The sequence below is a fragment of the Daucus carota genome, chromosome 6 (assembly GCF_001625215.2).
Source record: "Daucus carota subsp. sativus chromosome 6, DH1 v3.0, whole genome shotgun sequence".
Classification (NCBI taxonomy): Eukaryota; Viridiplantae; Streptophyta; class Magnoliopsida; order Apiales; family Apiaceae; genus Daucus; species Daucus carota.
Window position 1 is genome coordinate 26,768,830 of NC_030386.2, and position 24,553 is coordinate 26,793,382.

The 24,553-nt window shown below is 33.2% G+C and overlaps 4 protein-coding genes across 4 annotated transcripts; 1 reads left to right on the plus strand and 3 right to left on the minus strand.

Moving 5' to 3' along the window:
- Positions 1-886: 886 nt before the first annotated feature.
- Positions 887-2,574, minus strand: LOC108225190 (LOB domain-containing protein 38). Its single transcript, XM_017400012.2, has 2 exons — positions 2,185-2,574; positions 887-1,576 (listed from the first exon to the last, which is right to left on the minus strand). The coding sequence occupies exons 1-2, from the start codon at positions 2,366-2,368 to the stop codon at positions 1,158-1,160; spliced, it is 603 nt and encodes a 200-aa protein (XP_017255501.1). The 5' UTR covers positions 2,369-2,574; the 3' UTR covers positions 887-1,157.
- A 4,140-nt stretch (positions 2,575-6,714) lies between these two features.
- On the minus strand, positions 6,715-12,151 carry LOC108225434 (uncharacterized). Its single transcript, XM_017400290.2, has 7 exons — positions 11,991-12,151; positions 11,745-11,888; positions 10,027-10,125; positions 9,186-9,262; positions 8,910-9,018; positions 7,917-8,245; positions 6,715-6,914 (listed from the first exon to the last, which is right to left on the minus strand). The coding sequence occupies exons 1-7, from the start codon at positions 12,058-12,060 to the stop codon at positions 6,822-6,824; spliced, it is 921 nt and encodes a 306-aa protein (XP_017255779.1). The 5' UTR covers positions 12,061-12,151; the 3' UTR covers positions 6,715-6,821.
- A 5,634-nt stretch (positions 12,152-17,785) lies between these two features.
- On the plus strand, positions 17,786-21,070 carry LOC108192390 (mitochondrial outer membrane protein porin 2). Its single transcript, XM_017372694.2, has 6 exons — positions 17,786-17,935; positions 18,034-18,101; positions 19,854-19,964; positions 20,063-20,149; positions 20,292-20,503; positions 20,585-21,070. The coding sequence occupies exons 1-6, from the start codon at positions 17,887-17,889 to the stop codon at positions 20,889-20,891; spliced, it is 834 nt and encodes a 277-aa protein (XP_017228183.1). The 5' UTR covers positions 17,786-17,886; the 3' UTR covers positions 20,892-21,070.
- Positions 21,071-23,318: 2,248 nt separating this feature from the next.
- On the minus strand, positions 23,319-24,109 carry LOC108192680 (large ribosomal subunit protein uL24z). Its single transcript, XM_017372749.2, has one exon. The coding sequence runs from the start codon at positions 24,107-24,109 to the stop codon at positions 23,477-23,479; it is 633 nt and encodes a 210-aa protein (XP_017228238.2). The 3' UTR covers positions 23,319-23,476.
- Positions 24,110-24,553: the final 444 nt, after the last annotated feature.

The following is a 24,553-nucleotide window of genomic DNA, read 5'->3' on the forward strand; positions in this document are numbered from 1 at the left end:
ATTTTTACACAAATTTTTATTTTAAAAGGAAAAAACGGAATCTTGCATCGTTAATTATTTATTAGAACAGTAAAGAGGTGGATCACTTCACAAATCACATTAATTTAGTTGATGTGACATGTGTGATATGCTTACGAAGTGATTATAACAGAGTTAAAATGAACAGCAATATTACTAGTGTAGTTTTATTTTTATATATCTAAAATTGCATGAAATTAAATTTCGAAATTCACACTATCAACATGCATGTCCCTTGGTGGGAAGCATATACACAAGATATTTGGTCAAGTAACAATGTCCCACAAACACTTCGTAAATGTGACTTTTTCGATGATTTAAGGCTCCATCTGTTAATAATTTGATGTAATCGTTTTAACCAAGTAAAGTAACAGTTCAGGTTGAAATATTTATTTTATATAATATTATTTGAATTACATGACCAGACCAAATCATAATTAAACAGTTTGAGTGATCAGTAATGATTTTAGACCTTCAAAAATCCTTGTTTACAAAAGAAATGGATCAAAAGATTTCAAAACAAACTGTGACTGAAAGGCTTGATACTGTTTCAAACCTAAACCAACTGCGATATAAAAAATATTTTAAATTAAGAGCGGTTGCGTAGGAAAATATCATCGTATCAAACTCTATTCATAATCAACGATGAGCCTGTTATTAATTTCTTAGTTTTAACAAAAAAGTTACACTAGACTTTAATGATGAATGCTCACAAAAAATTTACGCGTTACCTTAATAATGGAACTATGATTATCGCTTGTTCGATTATACTAATCACTTACTCACTACCGATATATAACGATGGAGATAAGTGTACCGAAATTTACTTTTACAGATATAAATATCATACATTGAATTCGAATCAAAATCGAGCAGTAATAACTTTACTCAATTACCAATTTACCATACATATGATCGCTCAATCTAGCTAAAGAAGAAGCTACAAGAGCAACTGCTGCAAAAAGATGAAGTTTCTGAAAAACTTCTAATTACTTAATCCGTAATTATTAACCCTCATAAGAAAGTAAGAAAACCTCACTTTTTTCCTTCTAAGAAACAAAAGAAACCTCACAAGAAATCCTTCGGCTGTGTTGCGCAACAGCTCTCATGGATGTTCATTTATAATTTTCTTCCCCAATTCAAAACAAGTTCAGAAGTTTAGGTTCTCCGGCTCCAAACCAAGTAGTTGTCACAGATTCCTCAGAGTTTCTGGAAACAGTGTCCAGCCGCCTTTTATCTGAAACCTCGTAGCCTCGCGTTAAGCTGAGATCAAGATCAACCACTTGTGAAAGCTTGGATGATTCGCATAGGCGTCTGCGCTTTGATCTTGAACTCGAGACCTCGTTTCCATGCTTGAACATGTTGGATAAATCAGATACTACTCCATTTAGTCCTGCTGAGGGGAACTCTGAAACTGGACGCAGAGTACCACCGCGGAGAATTGTTTCCACAGCCGCTTGACACTCGTGCCATTTCCCTGTCCATAGAAGCCCCACGGCTCCGTTCACAGGGTTTATCGTGCGTCCCGCAGCCTCAAACAGTAAGGATTGAAATATTGCTGCCAAAATAACAATTTCACTCTGTAAGTTGCAGGAATCACTGACCAATTCCTCCTTAATGTTCCTTTCTTTTATTCGAGTGAGATGAATCAGATGATCTTACACCGTCGATGTAACACTGAAGTAATTCACATATGGCTAATTAACTAAGATTAATAGCTTTCAGTCTTTCACTATATTTAACATGAAACATATATAGCGGCAGGTAGCAGAAAGAGTTAACATAGGTGATAGGTCCTTATCTTATGCTTGCGGAAGATAAAAGCTAACTACAAACATAGCGGAATCTGCTAATTTTATACATAGATTATTTTTAGGTACTCTACTCATAATATGAATTAGCTAAAATTGGAAAAATCATACAAGTGGACCTTAATCCAAAACCATATACATCTATATCTACAAAGCCTCTTCAATAAATTTTTAGAAAGTGGGTCACTTAACATGATATCACGTCATAGAACGTACATAATCCTGAAGTGTCCGAAGAAATTATGTCACTTTAATAATTCATAACCCAACAAGTACTACTCGATAAATAAATAACCCCGGTTTTATTAAATTTAATTTGTATCGATCACAACATAGACAAAGAATAATCATTTACCAGGTCTCTGGGCTTGAGGAACAGCAGAAATGAAAGACATGAGCCCAGCGCGGCCGAAGAATTTGGCCACAAAAGAAGTGGCGTGAGCCTGAGCTTCCGGGCTCTCAATCCACTGCAAACAATGCCTGAGCACACAGCTCTCGCTGCACCCTTTCCTCAGAACTCGGCATCCATTGCAGCTCATACTTAAATTATTATATATCGTTGTTCGCTGGTTGGTCGAGATAAAATAATTTAATAAAGGAGATAGTTACATATACGACCTCTGGGTGTGCGCTTAATGGGAGATGTAAGTGGGAGGTGCGGAGAAACGAGAACGTAGAGTATTGATTAGGTAGAGGAAAGAGAGAGGGAGAGATGAGGAGAATAGAAGAAGGAAAGGACGGTGATAATGGGAGCATGATGATGTGTGTGTATATAAAGGCGAAATAGATAAAGAGGCTGAGTAGGAGAGAGATTAAAGTGGGAGTTTTATACTTCTGATGTGGTTCCCACTTAACTATAGTTGAGTTAGTTCTTGTTAGTCCAGTTTAGATTCTTTGTTCGTTCATGCAAATGTTTTCCTGTTTAAAATAAATAAGTGAACCAGTTAGAAATAAATTAAAATTTATAAGTGATTAGAAAAAAAGTAGAATTTCTGAAATAAAAACTAGCATTCTCAATTTTTTGCAAGTGCTTCTAACTTTTCACACAAATGGGTAAGAAAAAAAGACTAAAGCCGATTTTTTATCAAAAGATGTAAGAAGCTGCCTTGCCCAAACATGCACGTATTTTCCTATTTCTCTGAGAAATAGATGCACAATTATGATGCGCGGGGTAGTCTTTTAAACTCAGTTTTTCAGTTTATAAAGTCATTTTTTTCTCATGATTTTTTAAAAAAAGGTCATTTATTTTTATAATATTTATTTTCAAAATTTGAGTTCATATAAATGCAGAGAATATTTTTATGACCGTTTTGTATAAATTTGATTTCATTGATATTAGGTTCTTTATATTCACAGTCACATATGTCCAAACCCTCCGAATATAGTCAACAATCAAATTATGGCGTCACAGTTCTGAATTTATAATTTGTTCCCGTATACTTGAAAAGATAAAAGAAGTGCGATTCCATTTGTTCTTCTGTAAGGGTGTGTTTGTTTCCGGCTTAAAAGCCGGGCTTTTGGTTCATAAGTTAGAAACACTTATTTGTACCACTTATTTGTACCGTTTGTATAAAAAGTCAAAAAACACTTATAAAAAGTTAGGAATGCTAGCTTTTGTTTCGTGGGTTATCTACTCCACTTTTTTATTTTAAGAAAAAATCACTTATTTTAAATTCAACCAAACGGCCCCATAATCTTTAATCTTTTTTTTTTTTTTGGTATGGTCTACATACAAGTAGATGAATTGTATCGAAATATAATAAACCGCATCCGGAATATCTTTCTTTCAAGAAAGTTTATCATCTAACCGAAAGTTATGCAAGCACAACTCCGGACGCTTAGACAATAAAGCTTAAATGAATGAGAAAAGAATACCCGTGAACCTCGCTTCCAAAGTATCCTGAAAAAAACAAACCAAACAAAACATAAATCAATATACAAGGAAAAAAAATATATATATATATATATATATATAATTATTGTAAAAAAGATTCCAAAATAATCTTTAATCTTTAGTGTGTAGTACAGTGGGAGTTAGATTCCAAAATACTGGGCGTAAGCGGCTCCGTGTTTCCGCGAATGGACATCCCACAACCGTTGGATTATTTTTATCCTCCTTGTATTAACCTATCCATCAATATTACGCATGCATAGATGCTTCTTTAGTGAGAAGAAAGGGTACCGATTGATGCTTTCATCAAGTCGTTTCACCTTTATTTCTTTTTTATTTTTCGATAATCATATATCAACCACACAATTATATTTCCTCATCCAAATATATCATATCCCAGACTTCTTCTCATCACGAGATGTTGGTACGAGTGAGTACTGAGATATCAGAAACAATACTCCATCTAGGGCTGAAACAATACTCCATCCACGACTGTAAATGAGTTGATACGCTCGATAACCGCTCGGTGTTCGGTTCGAAAAAAGCTCGATTTGAGCTCGGTTCGGTTCATAAACGAGTCAATCTTCAGCGCAATTTTAAGGTTCGTTTTATAAACGAGCTGAACTTGAGCACAGTAGAGCGAATTAAGAGTTCGTGAACATGGTTCGTGAAATTGGCTCGTGAGCGTAGTTCGTGAACTCGGTTCGTGAACATGGCTCGTGGATGTGGGAGTTCTATGAATTTATGATTCCTTAGATCATAAATTAAAATATTTGTTAGAATATTTATTTATTTTTTGAATTAAATTAAATAACAAACAAGCTCGTAAATAAATTTATGAGCATAAGCTAACTCGTTAGCAAAGTTTATTAAACAAGCTCGTCAACAAAATTAATGAGCGGTTTGTGGGCGAAAATTCGTGAGACGTGTTCGTGTGCATAAGTTAATGAGTGGTTTATGAGCATGAGACAGCTCGTGAGACATGGTTGTGAGCGGTTCGCGAGCCGTTCGTGAACAGAGTTATTCCTTAATGAGTCGATCCTCAAACAATATTTTTGGCTCGATCCAAACTCGAGCTCGAGTTCGCTAACTTTTTAACAAACGATACATGAGCACTCTAGAGTTCGGCTCGGCTCATTTACATCCCCTAACTCCATCAATGTCATATGATTACCTATAGAGGTAATTGCATATCGCACCCCCTAAGTATCGTTCAAAAACGATAGAGTACTTATACTTTAAAAAACTCAACTCGCACCCCTTATCTTTACTTCTCAAAACCGAGATGCACCCCCTGCCGTTAACTTCCGTTAACTCAGTGCACTCCATTAAGTCACTATATATATATAATTGCAATTCCAACCCCCTAACTTACTTTCAAAAACGATATTGTACCCGTACTTTTGGAAACTCAAATCGGACCACCTATCTTTACATTTCAAGAACGATATGCACCCCCTCCGTTGAATTCCGTTATCTTCCATTAAAATACTCCTCCGTCTCAATTTACATGTCCCTTTTGCTTTTTGAAAAGTCAGATTGACTAATTTTTGACCAACTATTAAGAAAATATTTATTTATTATTTTAGGAAATAGAAAGTTACATATTAAAATATACTAAATTTTGTTTTTAAAAAATATCATCAAAAAGTAAATCTAACCTATTTAATAGAGGTAAATAATAGGGGGTCCAAATTGCAGTTACCTCTATTATTTGCGAAATTCAAACCCTCTATTATTTGCGAAAACAAATAGACTAGATTTACTTTTTGATGATATATTTTTAAAAAAAATTTGTTTGATACAGTTATGCCCAAGTCAAAATGATTTTACATATTGAATGATTTTAAATATTTAGTGACATACTCCCTCCGTCCCTCCCATTTCTTATCGAATGGGTTGGGCACGGAGGTTAAGAAATATGAATAAAGTAGTGGAAAAAAGAAAGAAAAGTGGGTGAAGTGGTGGGACCCATTGATTTTTAATGTATAAAAAGAAGATAGTGGAGTAAAAGTAGTGTGAAAAAGAAAGAAAAGGGGAGAAGTGGTGGGACCCATTGGCTATTTTTGGTAAGTTTTGAAATGTAAAGAATTGAATGGGACACCCTAAAAAAGAAAATGTAAAGAAATGGAAGGGACGGAGGGAGTATGTATTAGATACTTAAAATATACACTATTTTAAATATAAAAAATAAATATGGGTACAATATTGTTTTTGAAAATATGGGTACAATATTGTTTTTGAACGTAAGTTAGGGAGTCCAAATTGCAATTATATAAAAGCGTTACTCTGGTTGGCACAGATTATTTTACTAACCTCGAGTTTCATTTTGCTGCCCGTAAAAACGAAATGCAAACCTGATATTCTTGTGAGAATAAAAAAATACAAATACCAATTTAAAAAATTAGATTTACAGTATTTCAAATAAGAATAAAATGAAATGGATATCTACTAATTAAAGTTAAATCACCATTCATAAATCGTCTAGGTAGATAAAATTTAAAGCATAGGCATATTCCGGAACATAGAAGAACATGCTTCCAAGCATTCTGAACCATCAACCACACAAGTTTGATTAATAGACATGCAACTATTAAAGTAAACTTATCCCTTTTTACATCATAACACATTCTTTGAAAAGACGCTACTGGATTTCCCAAAAGAAAAAAACGACAGATTTTAGTCGAGATGAGATCACTGCACATCCACCTCTGTATTTGGATCCACACATTTCATCGGGAGATTGATACACTAAAAACACTAATTATTCTCTTACAGAACAGGGTAAACTAGACCTTGTTCATAGCATAAACAGATCAAGTTAGTGAAGTACAGATCAGACAACATTACCCGCTGGTGGCTTGTAGTTTAACCGATAACGCTGACTTCTACTGTAACAGAAGCCGGGAGGTCAAGTCACAGAGAGGTATGTTTTTGTGCGAGAGAATATTAAACTCCATGCAGATGAGCATTATCATCAGGAAGAAGAAAACGTTCTGTAAACTTAAGTAAACTTCACTGAAAGTAATTTCAATTCCTGCATTTTAAGTCTTTTACTTTAAAATTCATTGGTGCATAACAGCAGATAATTGATACAGTAACTAATAGTATATGGACAGTGTCCGGTGGTGTTGCAGAGATGGGCATTGGACTCCAACTGACCATAACCAGAGATCCAGTTCCACACTCAATACCTGAAGGAAAAGTAGAAAACATAGCCAGTCTGTAATTCTGAAACTGTATGCACATAAATATTCACCAATTGATTAGTTCTCTATCAACTAACTTATGAACATACATATATTTTTTTTTATTTTGATCTCATATAAGGAGAAGATACAAGAAATGCCATCAAAATAAGGACAGTGCGTATGACTATTGACTATGGACTGTACTAGGTCTTGTCTTATGACTAGAAGCATAAAATTGGTGGAGAATGTTTGAACCCAAAAGATAGAATAGACAATATTACAAAAAATGGTGGATGATAGCTAATATGCCAGACCCACTACCAAAGTACTAAATCCTAACTTTCTGATTTGCTTCTTGGTCTTTATAGAGGAAAGAAAGGAATACAGTAAAACAGGTTGCATTTCCCAATGAGATCCCAATTTTAAGTCTGTAACCACATAAATAGTTTCCGATGTTTCAAGTTAAGGTATACTAGTAGTTACTACATTACTCTTGTCCATACTATCAGGCAAAAAAAAAAATCAAAAAAAAATCAGCCAGAATTTAGTTCCCCTGCCAAATATCGCTTACCATGTAACAATGTTGAATGGGGGGCTAGGAGCGGACAAGTATACCAGGGAATGATATTAAATGCAGACATGATGCAACCTCGCCTAGAAATTTTTTAATGACATATGGGCACTAGAAGGTACATACATGGAATAATAATAAGAATAAGATTATCTTAAGTCTTAACACATAGGAACATTGGAAATATTCTAAAACAATATATTCTAACACCACATTTTCTTGGCGAAAAGAGGGCCAATGGAGGAAAAAGGCCTAAAACATAGGCCCAGGGATAAAATATAGAATTTCGTTGAACATACTGGGAGGCAAAAGAATAAAGAGGACAAAGGGACTTCCTTTGTTAACATGTAAAAAAAATAGGCCACTCGAACCCAGTTTTAAGTATCAACATGAAGAAAGTCGATGTCAAATAAGACATGCAGAAGTAGACTAACCTGCTTCCCAATTTTCTTATGCAGCACTTCCCTCATTTTCTCCACAGCATAAATTGAGCAAGCTCGCAATTCAATTTCCTCCTCACTGCCTGAACAAATTTCAGTACCATCCTCAATCATGTTGGCTAGGGATGAACTATATCTAAGCACTCCAAGCTGTTGAAGCACTGCAGGAACAATATAGTCTGCAAACATAGTGATGGAACCTATATCATGGAATTCTCCATAGCTTTCACCCTTAAAAGCACCCCACAAGTCAGCAGCAAATATCTGAGCTCGTTTATACAAGAAAACTTGGTGGCCCTTGTAGACTGTGTGATCGCGAAATCCTACAATATTCAGGTAACTGTTAAAAAAGATATACCTTCACAGTAATAGCCGGGAATTCTACTGTTTGTTATCACTTTATAGTTGGAATTTGGAAAAAGTTGGAAAAATGAAAGAATAATGAAGAGAATATGGAAGCTGTAGCAACACCGATCCCATAAGCTACTCATTATTGACAATCTGAGGAATAACACTACTCAAACTCTGCTCGTTTTACAGAATAATCATTTGCGCCAGATCTAACAGTCTTCTTCCAGTGAGTCTTTTCATAAGCTTGAGTGCAGAATCTCCCCCCTCCCTCCCCCCCTCTCCTTTAGTGAGCCGTACTAGAGAATTAACTATTTTTATTATTTTCAGAATTTGTCCCTCCTCCAGAACTTGAAAGAGGAATAGCTATTTGTATTACTTTTTGTGCCTTAAAGAGTGAGTAAAGTAATTCAAGATCTTGACTGGTCATAACTCATCTCCAGTTGACAGTTTATCCATGACTGTGACACCAGCTATGTATGAATTGGGGTAATATTTTGTGTCACCCAAGTGATTTTCTTTCAGTTTTAATTATAAAATTCTGTTCAAATTATGTCCGCTTCTAATCTTCTTGACTTGGATACTTAAGTATTGATAAATGAACAGATTTGATCACATGCAACACCACAATATATGTACCTGGAAAAAACTGAGTCACGAGAGCTACAAGCTTCGCTGCAGATTTTCCACAAGACTCTACAAGTTTGGATGCCTTCCCCTCAAAGCTTCTCTCCAACTCAAAGCCAACCTAATCCAAGGGAGTAAATGATTGCATTTATAATGCAAAATAACAGAATTTACCTGAAGAAACTAGGCCATCTGAATAGGATAATAGGGTGTTATAGTAGAATAATCTTGAATAGTTACACAGCATATATATATAATGTACCCTCAATTAGATTTTTAGGCACATACCTCGTGAATTAGGCGCACACGTTCATCCTCCAGAGGAAGTGGCTTTGTCCAATTCAGTAATTTACGCAGCTCAGGACCTTGCAACATCAATTATGCAGTCACCACTTAAACACAAAGAATTACATTAAGTGTAGCTACTGTGATCTACTTGTACTCTGTAAGATCACTGCTAGCATTTTGATATTTAACTTGAACAGCATAGGGACAAAGGATATCGCATAGTGGCTTCAAAAACTCTATGGCACTATAATTTTATAATTAGAGCAAATAGTTGATGGTTTACGTTGAAATGTAACTAAAATTAAGGAAAATAATTGGTATAGTGACATATATTGTACGAGAGTAATAGTCAGAGGCATATTTATTTTGTTTAAATCCGCCTTTCTTGTGCATTTAACAAATTATTGACAACCACCAAACATGTTTAACGCAAGTCAACTAAACAAAATTCTTTATAAATTAAAATTTTAGGCTCTAAACGTAACTCAACATTCGTTAAACCAGAAATCGGCAATCAAGCATGAATAACATGATATCAAATGGGACAGATACAGATACATCTGATCTTGTTTTTTACAGTTTGTTGTTCTAAATTAGTTGTCACTGTTATTAGTACAAACAATTTACTATGCATCAATGACAACAACTTAATCTAAATGCTTCACAAATTGTACTCAAAAAATTGAACTATTATATTAGTCGAAGGGATTGTAATTCTTACTATACTAATAACATTGGTAATCGAACATCACAATATTGATAAACAAACAAGACCAGCTAAAGTAGGAGAAAATAAACTAATTACAGAGCATTTATGGCTGGAAATAGGAAGCCAAATTACCAGTGTATGTTTGTAAACGATCAGCGTCAAAAGCAGATTTATCGTCCTGAAGAGCAGCCTTCAATCCCGCAGCCAAATGATCATATGTCAAATCCTTGTCTGTTATTGAATAAGCAGTGCAGATTCAAAGAAAATTCTTAGAGACTGGATGATAATATTACGTATATACTCGGACGACATAATATACATAACACAACTTTCACCCATGTTAAGATTTATTGATGATATTTCAACCCTGCTGGTAAAAGTACCTCACTGCTGAATAGCTACACTCTGACTAACACACTAAGAGCAAGTCCAACACTATGCTAAGAGGTTCCCTAAAAATATTATAAAATAATATGTTTTAGTGATTTAGCATAAGATTTAGCACATGAGCTCCAATAGTACTCCCTATATCCATTCCCTATTATTATAATAATATTAAATTTAAACAACTGTCATCTATTTTTGGATGAGAGGAGAGAGGGAAATGATGTGGAGGAGAGAGGGAAATGAATATTTTAATGATAAAAATAGTTTAGAAGTGGCTAGCATATTCTAAAAATAGGGAAGGGGAGGCTTGTGCTAGTGATTTAGCACATCACTAGCATAGTGTTGGAGTGCAATTTTATCCCATATTCCCTATTTTTGGATTTAAGACTTGATTTAGCACACCTATTGGACTTGCTCTAAGATAAAGGCAGACCCAGATAGCACTCACAGGGACAGTTCCAATAAAATACTGCAAGTTTGACCCAGATGTCTACTCTTTCATTTTTCTGATAACATGATCTACAACTTACAAAGCAGAGCTGACAACCACCCCCACCCCCTCTCCCCAGAACAAAAAAAATAAAAAATCCATGCAACAATCACATGCCATGTAAGCAACTGTTTGGATGAATCTGCGGGGTTCAGAAATCAAAAGTAATTTGCTGCTGAATTCTTAACCCAGTCCAATTTCATGAAGTACTAGAAAGAAAGTGATGAAACCAGTTAAGAGCAGTGTGTCCAACTGCAGGGGCCGGGCAAACCAATTCGGGGCCTGTGCGAAATATGAAAATTGGACCCTTAACTTTATTTCGATATACATTTAAATATTTTATTTTCTTTAAAATAAAATAAACTATCAAAACACATCATAAATAAGATATATACTCCGAAAGTCACTTATATAGAAATACCCTTCCTACATACTGAGTCAATGATGTGCTGTTTCGCAATGTAAGTTGACAAACTAAAGTTTAACTTGTTAACTCGTATTGTTAAGAATCGGTCCCAAATCAACGATGGATAAAACTTGATAATTGAGATCTTACAACTTAATTACTGACTACCAATTGATAACCATGATATCTTAGCATATGAATTTCTCAAAACACATAAACCATGGAGTCTCCCAAGCAATGTGGTTTAGGGGTTCGATCTCCGGTGGTGACAATATGGGGGGGGTCTTGTAATTGACCTTACCTGTATGATACTCCCTTCGTCTTTTGACTGTGAAGGAGCATTGACCATATAGCTTAGTTAACTTTTTTTTTAAAAATCCTAAAAATCTTAAATTGTCTGTCTAGAGAAAGATTTAATAATTATTTACGAATAACGTGGTCAATGTATAAACGTATATGTGCAGTGTGCCAAAAATCAAAAGGGGCATGTAATATAAAAGAGAGACGGTAAGCATAATAGTAGTGCAAGCAAATGTATAGTAAAAAAAAAGGTAGTAGATGGGTTACCAGGCCAAAAGCAGAAGTTCAAAGCATCAAGTACAAACAAGTACTGCACAGAGAGGGGGCCATTGTCAAAGTAATGAATTCCTTCATAATCCCATTCCACTTTGGGTATTGAGTTTTTCATACTTTCAGCTACCTTCTCAATGCCTGCACATATATGTATATCTTTAAACCCACTGTAACACATTGTGCATACAATCATCAATTAATGTATAATAATCAATTAAGATAAGAATGAGAACAAGGGACCTGATAAATTAACCGTGACATGAGAAGCATGAGAAGAAACCCACTCAGAGCTTGCCCTAACCTCTTCCATGGCCGCTAAAGAAATTTGGGTTGTGTGTTAGAGAAATATGATTATCTATGTGTTTGTTTTCGAGCCTTGTGTAGTTGTGTGAATGTAAGGTATGCATAGAATTGGGCTCCTTCCAATTTCTAACCACCCACAACAGTTTCTTTACAAAACTAACCACCTTTTTTTTCGTTTTACAAATGTAACCACCCTAATTCTTTACAGCGCGGGCGAACACAAAAGAGAATGTTCGTCCTTGCCAGGGGCGAACACCATGACACTTATACGTTGTGTACGCCCTCGCCAGGGGCGAACACAATGACACTTATTTGATGTTATGTGTTAAACTGTAGTGTAATAATACTGGCTAGTACACTTGTCTTGAGTCTTATTGTTTTTGTGTCACATTCTTTGTGGGAAGTTTTCGTGTCACTTTACTACATTAGTACCGGACTGCATTCCATCACTAAATTTTCATTATAAATATTGTGGGTGTTTGGCGGGGCTTTTAAGCCCCGTTTCTGGACTTTTAAGTTATAAGCAATTATTCGTACTGTTTGTGTAAAAAGTTGAGAAGCACTTATAAAAAACTACGATTCCTAACTTTTGTTTCATGACTTCCGCTTTTTTCCCAAACACTTTAATCACTTATAAGTCTTAACTAACTTCTAACTTCTACTTCACTTTTTTATTTTAAGCAAGAAGCACTTATTTTAAGCTCACTCAAACGGCCCCATTGTCAAACTATTCATTTTCTTTGACTGAACTATATATGTTTGGGTTCAAATTGTTTATAAAATATATTTCTTTTATTATTTTAACATTTTATATGCAACATAAAAATTTTATATATAAATTTTACATTTGGAAACAAAATTTTTAAAACAAAAGTATAATATCAAATTTTATAAAAAAGTTTAAGATACGTGGGAAAAGAAAATAAAAAGTGAATGGGACAGGAAATACAACGTACGACCACAGATTTTAAAAAGAAAATAAAAAGTGAATGGGACAGGAAATATTTTTGTAATTTTTTTTCTGAATAAAAATATAACATAAATATTTTTGTTCAGAAAAAGAAAATTTTAGAATATCAATTTTAAATATATGGTCAAACTTTCTAAAGATACGTGTAAAAAGTCAAACGTCCTATACAATGGACCGGAGGGAGTACACGAATAAAATTCGTTAGTGTTTTAATACAAAAAAATCTTGAATTAACTAGAAAATCTTGACTAAATATCACTAATTTTTTTGAATATTCTAAAATCACAATTAAATATCTTAATTTTTATTTTTTTAATATTTGTTTTTAGTTCTAATTAGTAACATTTTTTAATTAAATATTGATTTTAACGATCCAAAAGATATACTTCAGAAATGTATTACACATAGTAAAGAAGTTATCACCACTTTTTAGTTTTTAGTCGATAACAAAAGAAATTAAAAATTATATGTAAAAGATATCTATCGAACCTAGTCGGCTGATCTACCGATATCGATTAATAAAAAATCAGGAATTAATCGGAAGGATTAATAAGAATGAAAATCGTATCGTGTGTATTTTAATATTAAAATATTATTTAATATTTAGTTATTATTGTACTTGTTATTTATTAAGAAATATATATTTACATCATAAATTCTATAATTGTTCATATTTAAAATGATATAATATTTTAATTTTAATAAATAAAAAACTTATAAAAATTAATAGGATTACAAAAATCAAATCAGTTAATAATATTACGGAAATTAATCAATTCGAAAAATTTTACGATAGTATGCATGAAACCTACCCATGAATTTCATTTTATAAACCGGTGTGCGCACATCATATCGATCCAGATCTTCTCTAAATTGATCCAGTCTGGCAAATATACTGACTAGCTAATATTATTACAGCACACTGTGTCCGCCCCCAGCAGGGGCGTACACAACATATAAGTGCCATGGTGTTCGCTCCTGGCAAGGGCGAACATTCTCTTTTGTGTTCGCCTGAGCTGTAAAGAATTAGGGTGGTTACATTTGTAAAACGAAAAAAAGGATGGTTAGTTTTGTAAAGAAACTGTTGTGGGTGGTTAGAAATTGGAAGGAGCCCATAGAATTGGGAGTAAATGTTTTGTCGGGTAAAAAGGTACGGCCCATTTGATTTTTCCTCTTTTTCGTGATACGAAGTTTCCCGCTTTTGTTTGTTTCTAGGCTCGGAGTGGGTGCATGTACCAGGGTCCAGGGCACGAGCATGTTATGACCATTGACCACGCTATAACCAAGGCCGTCTAAAAATTTCAGGATATCTGTTTTCCACAAATAATACTGGTTCTTATTTATACTCCCTCCGTTTTAAATTAGATATCCACTTTAAAAAAATCACACAGTTTAAGAAAAGTGGTTGTTTACGAATTAATTGCATTAAATGATCAAAATATGTGGAGTGGGATTGATCTAGGAAATATAAATAAGAGATATGTGAAATAGAATTGACTTTGGAAATATACATTTGCATTGAAAGTTGATGTGGACAAGTAATTTAAAACAAAAAATTTTCTTAAAAGTGGACATGTAAATTGAAACGGAGGGAGTAGTTTTTTTATTATTGTTATTGAGGGTGTACACGGGTTGGTGAAACCGACCAACCCGATCCAAACCGATCATATTTCGTCTGATTAAAACCGAAATTTTTTAACCCAGTTAGTAATTGGATTGAAAAAGTATTAACCCGATTTAGTTGGGTTGGACATGGGTCTCGGGTTTTATAAACCGATCTAACCCAACCCGATTGAAATATATGAGAACATGTTAAATTTATTCATCTCATCACATATTAGCCTAATCCATTTAGTTTTATTGTATTTGTATGCTCCTTGTATTAAATATAGTTCGTTTGCTATTTAAATATATATGAGATTAAATCTATGAATGAGAACATGAGATTAAATTTACTATTTTGTTTGTCTAGGAGCATACAAACATGAATATTGTTTGTTTGTTATATTATCTATTTAAGTGGCAAACAAACATGAATGAGAATATGAGATTAGATTCATGAATATATTTGTTCATTATTTGATACTACTTATTTTTAACAGAATTCAATTTATGTCTTTTGACAAGATTGTTAAAGGAATTTTTAGCGTAAAAATTGGATGTTGAAGATTTATTTGATACCGGCGATTATAATATTTATTAACCCAACCAAACCAATACAAACCGAGTATTGCAAATTGATTTGGGTTAAAAATTTATACGGATTGGATAAATTTCAACCCCGATTTAATTGGTTTGGATTGATAAATTCCGTCAATCCGTCCAACCCGAACCGTGTACATCCTAGTATTATTAACGTGAGTGAATCAATTAAACAGTATAATACTAACCAAATTTGGAAAAAATAATGGGAATGTTTTTAAGAATCTTGAGATTTTTCCTAATAGAATTTCTCATCTTTTTCTCTATGGATTTGTGAATGAAAAGGAATTGTCATTTGATATTTGATAGTGAGTCTGACAATTTGAAAAATAAATTTATTTGCGGTTAATCATAAGTATGGAACATACTTGAATATAGTGAGAATATTGTGAAGAACAGGAGATTTACTTAAATATATTAAAAATATTATATGAATATTATAACTGATTTTGTGTTTGATACTCGATATGTTTGATATTCGTGAGAAAGATTTCTGTTGCATTTTTAGGTCCATTTATACTTTTTACAGTGATTCAAGCTATCACATAATCTTTTAAAATATTTTCATCAATATATATATATAAAGGAGAATGCGGGCGTCTCTAGAATTGCTCGATTCAGTTTTCTAATTTTTCTTAAATTTCAGATAGAAATATAGTTATAATTCAAAAAATCATGTTTAAGAATTCTAAAGGTGATACAATTCTTTTCTTATTGAATTCTAAAGATGATACAATTCTTTTCTTTTTTTATTTAATATTTTTATTGAAATCTAAAGATGACACAATTCTTTTCTTATTTAATAATCCTAAAAGAATTAGGATTATTCTTTTCTTTTTTATTTGATATTTCTTATTGAATTCTAAAAATGACACAATTCTTTTCTTATTTAATAATCCTAAAAGAAATAGGATTATGTTTAAAAAATCAGGTTCAAAGATTCCAAAAGTTAATACAATTCTTTTCCTTTTGGATTCTAAAGATAATGCAATTCTTTTCTTATTTAGTTATCCTAAAAAGAGTAGGATTATATTTATTTAAACTAACAATCACATATAAAATAAAATTTATAATTAAGATTTGTAAGGTAATACGTACAATTTTTATTATTAATTTAGTCTTATAATTTTTTTTAAAATTTCGTACAGAAAATAAAGGATTGTAAAGATAATAATCATTAAAAAACACTAATAGCAAAAAAATTAGAACCATAAAAGAGTAATAATTTTTAAGTAATAAATAGGAATCATAAAATAAAAATAATTAACAAAAAAATAGGATATATAAAATAGGAAATATATATATTGATTTTATAATAATGTAAATGATTCTTGATTAGTATTGCGTTTGACGGGCGCGGGAGGCGGCCCAAACCAATTTTTATTTAAATAATAATAAATTTTCTATTAGTATTATGTTTGACGGAAAGGTGGCTAATATAATTTTTTATCTATGTTATAATATTTGTTTTTTAAAACGGTACCACAGTTCAAAATAATTTTTATCCAATTATAGTTATAATTTAAAAAATCAACTTGAAGGATTCCAAAAGTTAATACAATTTTTTTTTCCGAATTCTAGAGGTAATACAATTTTTTTATTATTTAGGAATGCCAAAAGTAATATGATTATATATATTTAAACTAATAATCATAGAAAAAATATAATTTATATTTCATATTTGTAAGATAATACGTACAATTTTTATTTCCGATTTAGTCTTATAATTTTCTTAAATTTCGAATAGAAAATAAAGGATTGTAAAGATAATAATCATTAAAAAACTAATACCAAAAATATTAGAACCATAAAAGAATAATAATTTTAAACTAATAAAAGGAGTCAAAAAATAAAAATAATTAACATATAAAATAATACATATAAAATAGGAATCATATATTTATTTTATGATAATGTTAATTAGTATTGTGTTTGACGGGCACGGGAGGCGGCCCAAACTAATTTTTATCTAAATAATAATAAATTTTCTATTAGTATTATGTTTGATGAAAAAGTGGCTAAAATAATTTTTTATCTATGTTATAATATATATTTTTGTTAAAACGGGACCACAGTTCAAAATAATTTTTGTCCAATTATAATCTTTAATTTTATCATAATTAGAATAATTTTTATTAGTATGTGTTTGACAATAAGGCGACTCAAACTAATATCTAAATTATAATGTTTTGTTATTGGTATTGTGTTTGATAAGAAAGCGGCTCAAACTAATTTTGATCTAAATTATAGTATTTAATTTTATCATAAAAACAATAATTATGGATTAATATTGTCTTTGACGGGAAGGAGGTTCAAACTAATTTTATTATTAGTATTGGGTTTGAAAGGATGGCCACTTAAACAAATATTTATACCAATTATAATATTTTTTATTTGTGATATGTTTAACGGAAAGATGACTCAAAATAATTTTTATGTTATTATAACACTGATTCATATCAAAATTTGTCACGCCGCCGCGAAGCGCGGCTTTTTTCACTATTTTAAATATAAAATATATATAAGCACACATTTCTTTTCCCATAAAACCCAGTAAAAGAAATAAAATCGAGGGCACAAATAGAATGGTCGACTTGGTATGAGTATAAACATATCCCTGTCTGCGCCTCTCTGAAAACCATTAGTCAGTCGTCACCAAACATGAGTAACGGGCCCGGACTTTTCTCCGACATCGGCAAGAAAGCCAAAGGTATCCGTTTCTTCAACACATACATACAGAATCTTTGTATCTATTACCATGCATATGGTAATTATAATTGACATCGATTCGTTTGCTTTTATTCGTAGATGTTTTAACAAGGGATTATATCTCTGATCAGAAGTTCTCAGTCTCCGCTGCCAGTGATACTGGTGTGGTATGTATATATTTGTTATTTTATTTTTACTGTTGTAGTTATATGTGTTACTAATTTGGATGAATACGATGGTTTTTGCTTTTCGGAAATTGATTACATATGATGAGTGATTACAATTTGTGTGTGTATTCGGTGAAGTGATAGTTATTGCTTGTGAAAACTCTTACCACTTCTCCAAAATATTGTGTGTTTTTAAGATTATTGTCAGAGTCGGAAGGTTTTGAATATAAATATGTTTAGAAGGTTTTGAATATAAATGTGTTTAGGAGGTTTTGAGAGACGACTCGCTGATTACGGTCATATAAAGATAGTAGTATATCCTCTGTTCCCGGAAATTTTACCTGAGATTTGCGCTTTTTAATACTTGAAAGGAGATGGCGGCAAAAAAATTCTGGATTTTCACAAAATGTTGGCTTATTTTTCAAATTAACAAAACTGTAGCGGGACTTTTCCTCCACTTTTTAAAAAAGTGGTTGCTGTCAACTCCCGTTAATGATGTTAGTGATACACAGTCGAGGATTAAATTAAAGAGTATTTTCAAGATGGTGGCTAAAGTTTGTTGATAATTAGCCAATATTTTGTGAAAATGTGTAAACTTTAGCCACCATCTTGAAATTTATTCTTTAATTTTTAATTCTTGACGGCGTATCATTAACCGGAGTCTATGACAACCACTTTTTTAAAAAACAGAGTAAAAGTCCGGCCACAGTTTTGTTATGTTAGAACTTTAGCCAATATTTTGTGAAATTTTGAAAACTTTGGTCACAACCCTAAAATTTACTCCACTTGAAAGTATTAAATTCTTTGACTTGGGTAATGAAGTTTTAACTCGAAACAGGACGTCCACTGATTTTTGGCAAACTTCGATCTTTGGACATACAGTACAATCACTTTGTTCCATGCCCTGTAGATTAATTATGGCTTTCTGTGATTAGTAGAGAACTAAATGTTTGTGATGACTATTTTGATGCATGTATACCGGTTTTCAGCATATAAACAATTTATATGTCAACATAAAAAATAATAAAACCAAGATTAACATTTTTTTTATATAGACCTAAACCTGCTGAGTCAGTGATAGGAGAAAGCTTTTAAACAATCATGGAGTTTTTTCCTTTGTTATAGCTTCCACACATATATCAAGATACATGAATATACAAGCTTTGGTAAGGACATGTAATTGACAGATCTAGCAAGACATTGTATATACAGGCTTCAGCCATTTTTTGTAAGGCTATCCTTGTATCATTTCAAGTTGTGCAATGTCCAGAAGCTGTGTTCTGGTAGACGTTCTGTCCATATAATCTTTTATGTGTCTTTTATACTATTCTTGAAAAGGTTTGTAACGAGCCTTGAGCTGCTTGCAATTTGACCATGTTGAGTATATGTATATTATGTGTAGTATACTGCTGTTAGAATGATACCTCTATTATACATTTACACCCCAAGGAAACACTTTTTTTTTCTGTTTTTGCTGATTAACTAACCTTTTTTTTCCCTTATTACTTCATTATTAATCTGTGATCCATGATCAAATGTTAAAGATGTTAATAAGTTATTGTCTCATCCTGAGCTTCATGATATTAATTTTGATCTTTCTTAATAACTTTACATATAAACAAGCTATGGTTCTTTTCTTCTTTTTTTCCTTTCACTTTCATGATTGACAATACTTAATTGGATGTATTCGTGTGTATAGAGGCATTTCTTATTTTAGTGACTCATTTGCAACAATTCGACCCTCATCTGTAGGTACTTACATCTACTGCAGTGAAGAAAGGAGGACTATCAGCCGGTGATGTTGCAGCACAGTATAAATACAAGAACACTCTTGTTGATGTTAAGCTTGATACAGAGTCAAATGTACGTTCATGTGACTATCTGACATATATGAAGACGGAAGTAGCAAAAATTTTAACTTTTAAATATCATAAGCTTATTGTTATTTACTCTATTGGCAGATTGCAACAACTTTAACTATCAGCGAGATTGTTCCTTCAACGAAAACCATCATCGGATTTAAATTGCCTGATTACAACTCTGGGAAGGTAAAAGTTTAAGCAGCATCTAGACTATGTTCATTTGGATTCTTATAATGATCTTTTTCCATTTGAATTTACCTTTGTTTATTTGTTTTTACTCCTTTTCTTTTCTTTTTCCTTTGCTGAGCATGGTTTTTCTAAAATGCAGCTAGAGGTTCAATACTTTCATCGTCATGCAACCTTCACTTCAGCTGTTTCTTCAAACAAGGAAAAACATGTTGTCGATCTTTCAGCTACGCTTGGCACTCCTACATTTGCCTTTGGAGCAGAGGCGGGTTATGAGTCTGCTCTAGGAAAATTAACAAAATATACTGCTGGCATAAGTGTTACCAGACCAGATTCATGTGCCTCTGTACTTTTGTAAGTCTCTATCGTGAAAGTTACAATTTTTACGTGAATGCTCTCATCAATCTCATTACATCCTTCCCTTTCCTTTTTCAGAGGTGACAAAGGGGACTCTATAAAGGCATCTTATGTGCATCATTTGGACGAAATAAAGAGAAGTGCAGCTGTTGCGGAGATCAGTCGAAAGTTTTCAACAAATGAGAATACATTTACTGTTGGTGGGGTGTATGCTGTTGATCATCTAACAGTGCTAAAAGCAAAGCTCAACAATCATGGGAAATTATTTGCCCTTTTGCAGCACGAGGTCATACCAAAATCACTGCTAACTATTGCTAGTGAGTTTGATACCAAGGCATTGGACATAACACCAAAAATAGGCTTGTCCCTTGCCCTAAAGCCTTGATACAGTTTGGCCAGTCATTTAGGATACCATATCGTTCATATATACTTTTAAGCATGCAATAAGTAGTTTAGAATTTCAAGTACTTTTTTTTAGGTTTCTGCTTAGTGCTGATTTGATTTGATACTTGGCTGTATCGACACTTTTTTTTGGGTGGTATATCTTGATTTCTTTCCTGTTGATTACGAGGCACATAAGGTGATTACAAGGTACATAAGGTTGTATGTGCCCTCTGTAAGTGAGTAAAATTCATTTGCTAAAAGCTGCTAGAGATTTCACGTCTCGGCATGGTTTTCACCAAAGACAATGCTACGTACCCAAAAAAGATTTCCCCAAAAATCTTTACCAAATGATGTGGCAAACAAGTGGAACATTATAATTGATTGATTGATGAATCTACAAGGGGGGTCTCATTTAGGAGTGAATGCAGCCAATCAGGTTTCGACGCATCATTTGGGAAAAATATTTGGGACAATTTTTTGGGTCCCTAGCATTTTCCTTTCACTAATACTTCACCTCTACAAATTCTCATGTATAATTGTGATTACTTGTGAAAACTGCCCTTTGAATGTGTAATATTGATATTCCTTGTTGCACAACTTTTTTTTTTTTTTTTGGGATAGAAGAAGATTACTTCTCTCTCCAAAACACCTTTGTGAAATCTTTCAGAATTCATTATACTTTAATGAATGATTATATAATACATGAGCTCTTACTCTTCTGGTACAATTTGTACAAGGTTTGCAGAAGAGTAAAAAAATTGAATCATAGCTGCCAAGTTGCATCCCTATGAAGCCAGCATTCGGCAAAATACATTAGTAGTAAAGATGTTTCCAAAATTTGCAAATCACCATTAAGTTTGAGAAGCAGAGAAACTCACATCCCCAGCTTATTTTCCATCAAACTTTACGTGGGAGGGTAAATGTCATTAAAACAAATTCACTTGTTTTAGTTTGTGAGAATGAATGGTTAAATGTTAATTTCAAATTTTTGTTTTAGAATGCGACTTTTTCACCGTTATTTTTCCCAGTCTTTCAGATCTGCTCACTCCATTAGTTTTCATCTGTGCACCTAATATCTGAGTTTTTTAGCATCAGTATGTTAATCTGAAGCTTTAGTTTTTGAGTGTTCATTTAGGAGTTGCATCATAATATTATCACACTCACAGACCTGGGCCGTATACAGTGGCTTCTGAGTTAAATATAAATCATCATTGCTCCCTCGCGCAAACTCTTTGTTTGACATCAAGTGCGTCAATTTAAGCATCCAGAGTCCAGACCAGATCAGAAATGCAAAATTAGACCCTAGTTTCTCAAACTCAGAGCTCTGATCTGCATGGTTGATAACAATAACTGCCTCTCTCTCATCCAATTTTTTTGGAGTTCGAATTTATTTAAATACTAATAGACAGAAAAAAGCGGATGAAAGTAATGAATATATTAGTTTTGTATTATAAAAATTCATTCTGTCCATAAAATTTTAAAATTTCAAAAATAGAAGCCATCCCAGATGAGAGTAAAAACATAGATAGAAGTTAGCCAACTGCTAATTTCGGAGGATTGCAACTTACTAGAAGCTCTCGAACCTTACAAATCATAAATATGTTGATTTTAGTCATATTTGTCAAACATCTAAACATATGTACTTAAATTTTATTAAAATGATATAGTCTATTTTTTTGACCAAAAAATAATATATTCTATTAATAACAACTTGAAATAATAACATATTATTTTAAAAATATAGCTAGGCATTATAGACGACCTCTCATCAGAGCACAATCTTTTATCGCTTCAACAAATTTTATACAATCTCTTACATAGGCAATTTTGACAACTATTTTTGACTAGCACAGTTGCAAATACTCTAGAAACTCTAATTAAAATTAAATTTTATCTCAAAGTGGCCACCTTTCTTGAAAAAATATCACATCTCTTCGCGAGGACTAATTCTAAACACTCAAATCGATATTCTCCCCTACTCTAAACTATCAGGCCCCCAACAGCTTCGGAACCATTCTCCTGTACATATCAACCTATAGCAATTCAGTCGATAGATACAGCTTGATCACAGCAATCCAACAAGACAAGGGATGACTGAAACATTTCAGGCTATCAACATTTCCTGTATGTCTCCTTCAAATCCACAGAAAACAGAGCCTCGATACCTAGAGCTAGATTTATATTAACTAGCATTGTCAATGACACATTAATCTCAATATGTTATCTATTTCCAAGACAATTGAGATAGCTCAAAACAAATAATTCACCCATTTCTATCAGCAAAGGCTTTTCATTCTTCAAATTAATCCTAACAAAACACGTATAGCACACATTACATTCGCATTTGCAACAGACACATCTAAGTTTGTCACATTAGCTGATTGGCAACAGATAAAAAATAATAACAGAAGGGATATCGGAATTAAGATGGAGAAAACAAAACACATTTCATAGCTATTACCAAACATAAATATATCAAGTCTAACATCCAATACTCATATATCTTACTGAAATACGCAACAATTTAAGATCGAAAGTTATAACAAAACACGAAACCAAAAACAACTAAACCAAGCAAAACACCTCTTAATCAATACTCTGCATAATATCCTCAGTAGTGAACTTAGTCCCCTTCTCCTTATCAGCCACAGCACGGCCTTTGGCCTTTCGCTCGAGCAGCGACTTGCGATCCTTATCGAGTCTGAGCTTGGTGATGACAACCTTAGAAGGATTCACACCCACATTGACAGTTGACCCATTGACCTTCTCGCGAGTGATTCGCTCAATGTGGATGACCCATTTACGGCGATAGACTTGGACCACTTTGCCCTCGCGGCCCTTGTAGGTGCCGCGCACGACCTGGACCTCGTCGTCTTTACGGACCGGCATGGAGCGGACGTTGTATTTGGTGCGGAGGTCGGTGGAGAGAGGGGCGCTCATGAGGACGCGGCGCACGCTTGACGGCGCCGTGAAGTGGGCCTTTCGGTTCTTGCGGCGGGAGCTTGTCACTCGTGGGTTGTACTTCATTTTTGCGTTGCTTTGGTGGATCTCTCTCTCTGAGTCTCTCTCTCCCTCTCTCCCTCTCTCTCGCTGTGTGTGTGGCGATTTGTAGAGGGAGTGGTGAGAATTAGGGTTTATGAGTGTTGGTGTGTTATGTCTATTTGGGCTTTTTGAGTTGGGTGGGTGTTTTAGAATATGAGGGTTGGGGCAAAGGCCCATTTGTTGTCCAGATGGCCAACTTGTGCAGCTAAACATAAGAGAGTTTTACCAAGATTTACAACTACTAGAAAGGTCTATCAAAATACATTTTTTTACATAATTTGATACTTTAAATTTTAGAATTTAGTATATTAATTTAAATTTTACATTTAAAAAAGACAAAGATTACAGTGGATTAATATGAATTTAAGATAAGTATATCTCTTGTATCTCGCCAATTATAAAATTAATTATTTAATTTACTGAATTTCTAGTTCAATATCTCCCTACACAAAAAAAAAAAAAATCGTTCCACTTCTAATATGGCAGATGTAGATTTATCTCCTACTTGGCGAGGAAACATTAGCTACAGGCTTTGTTCTTGAGCTTATGTTCCGTTGTACCCAGGTGCGGATCTAGTAAGAGGCGGGGGGACACGTGCCCCCTAAATTATTTTTTTTTTTA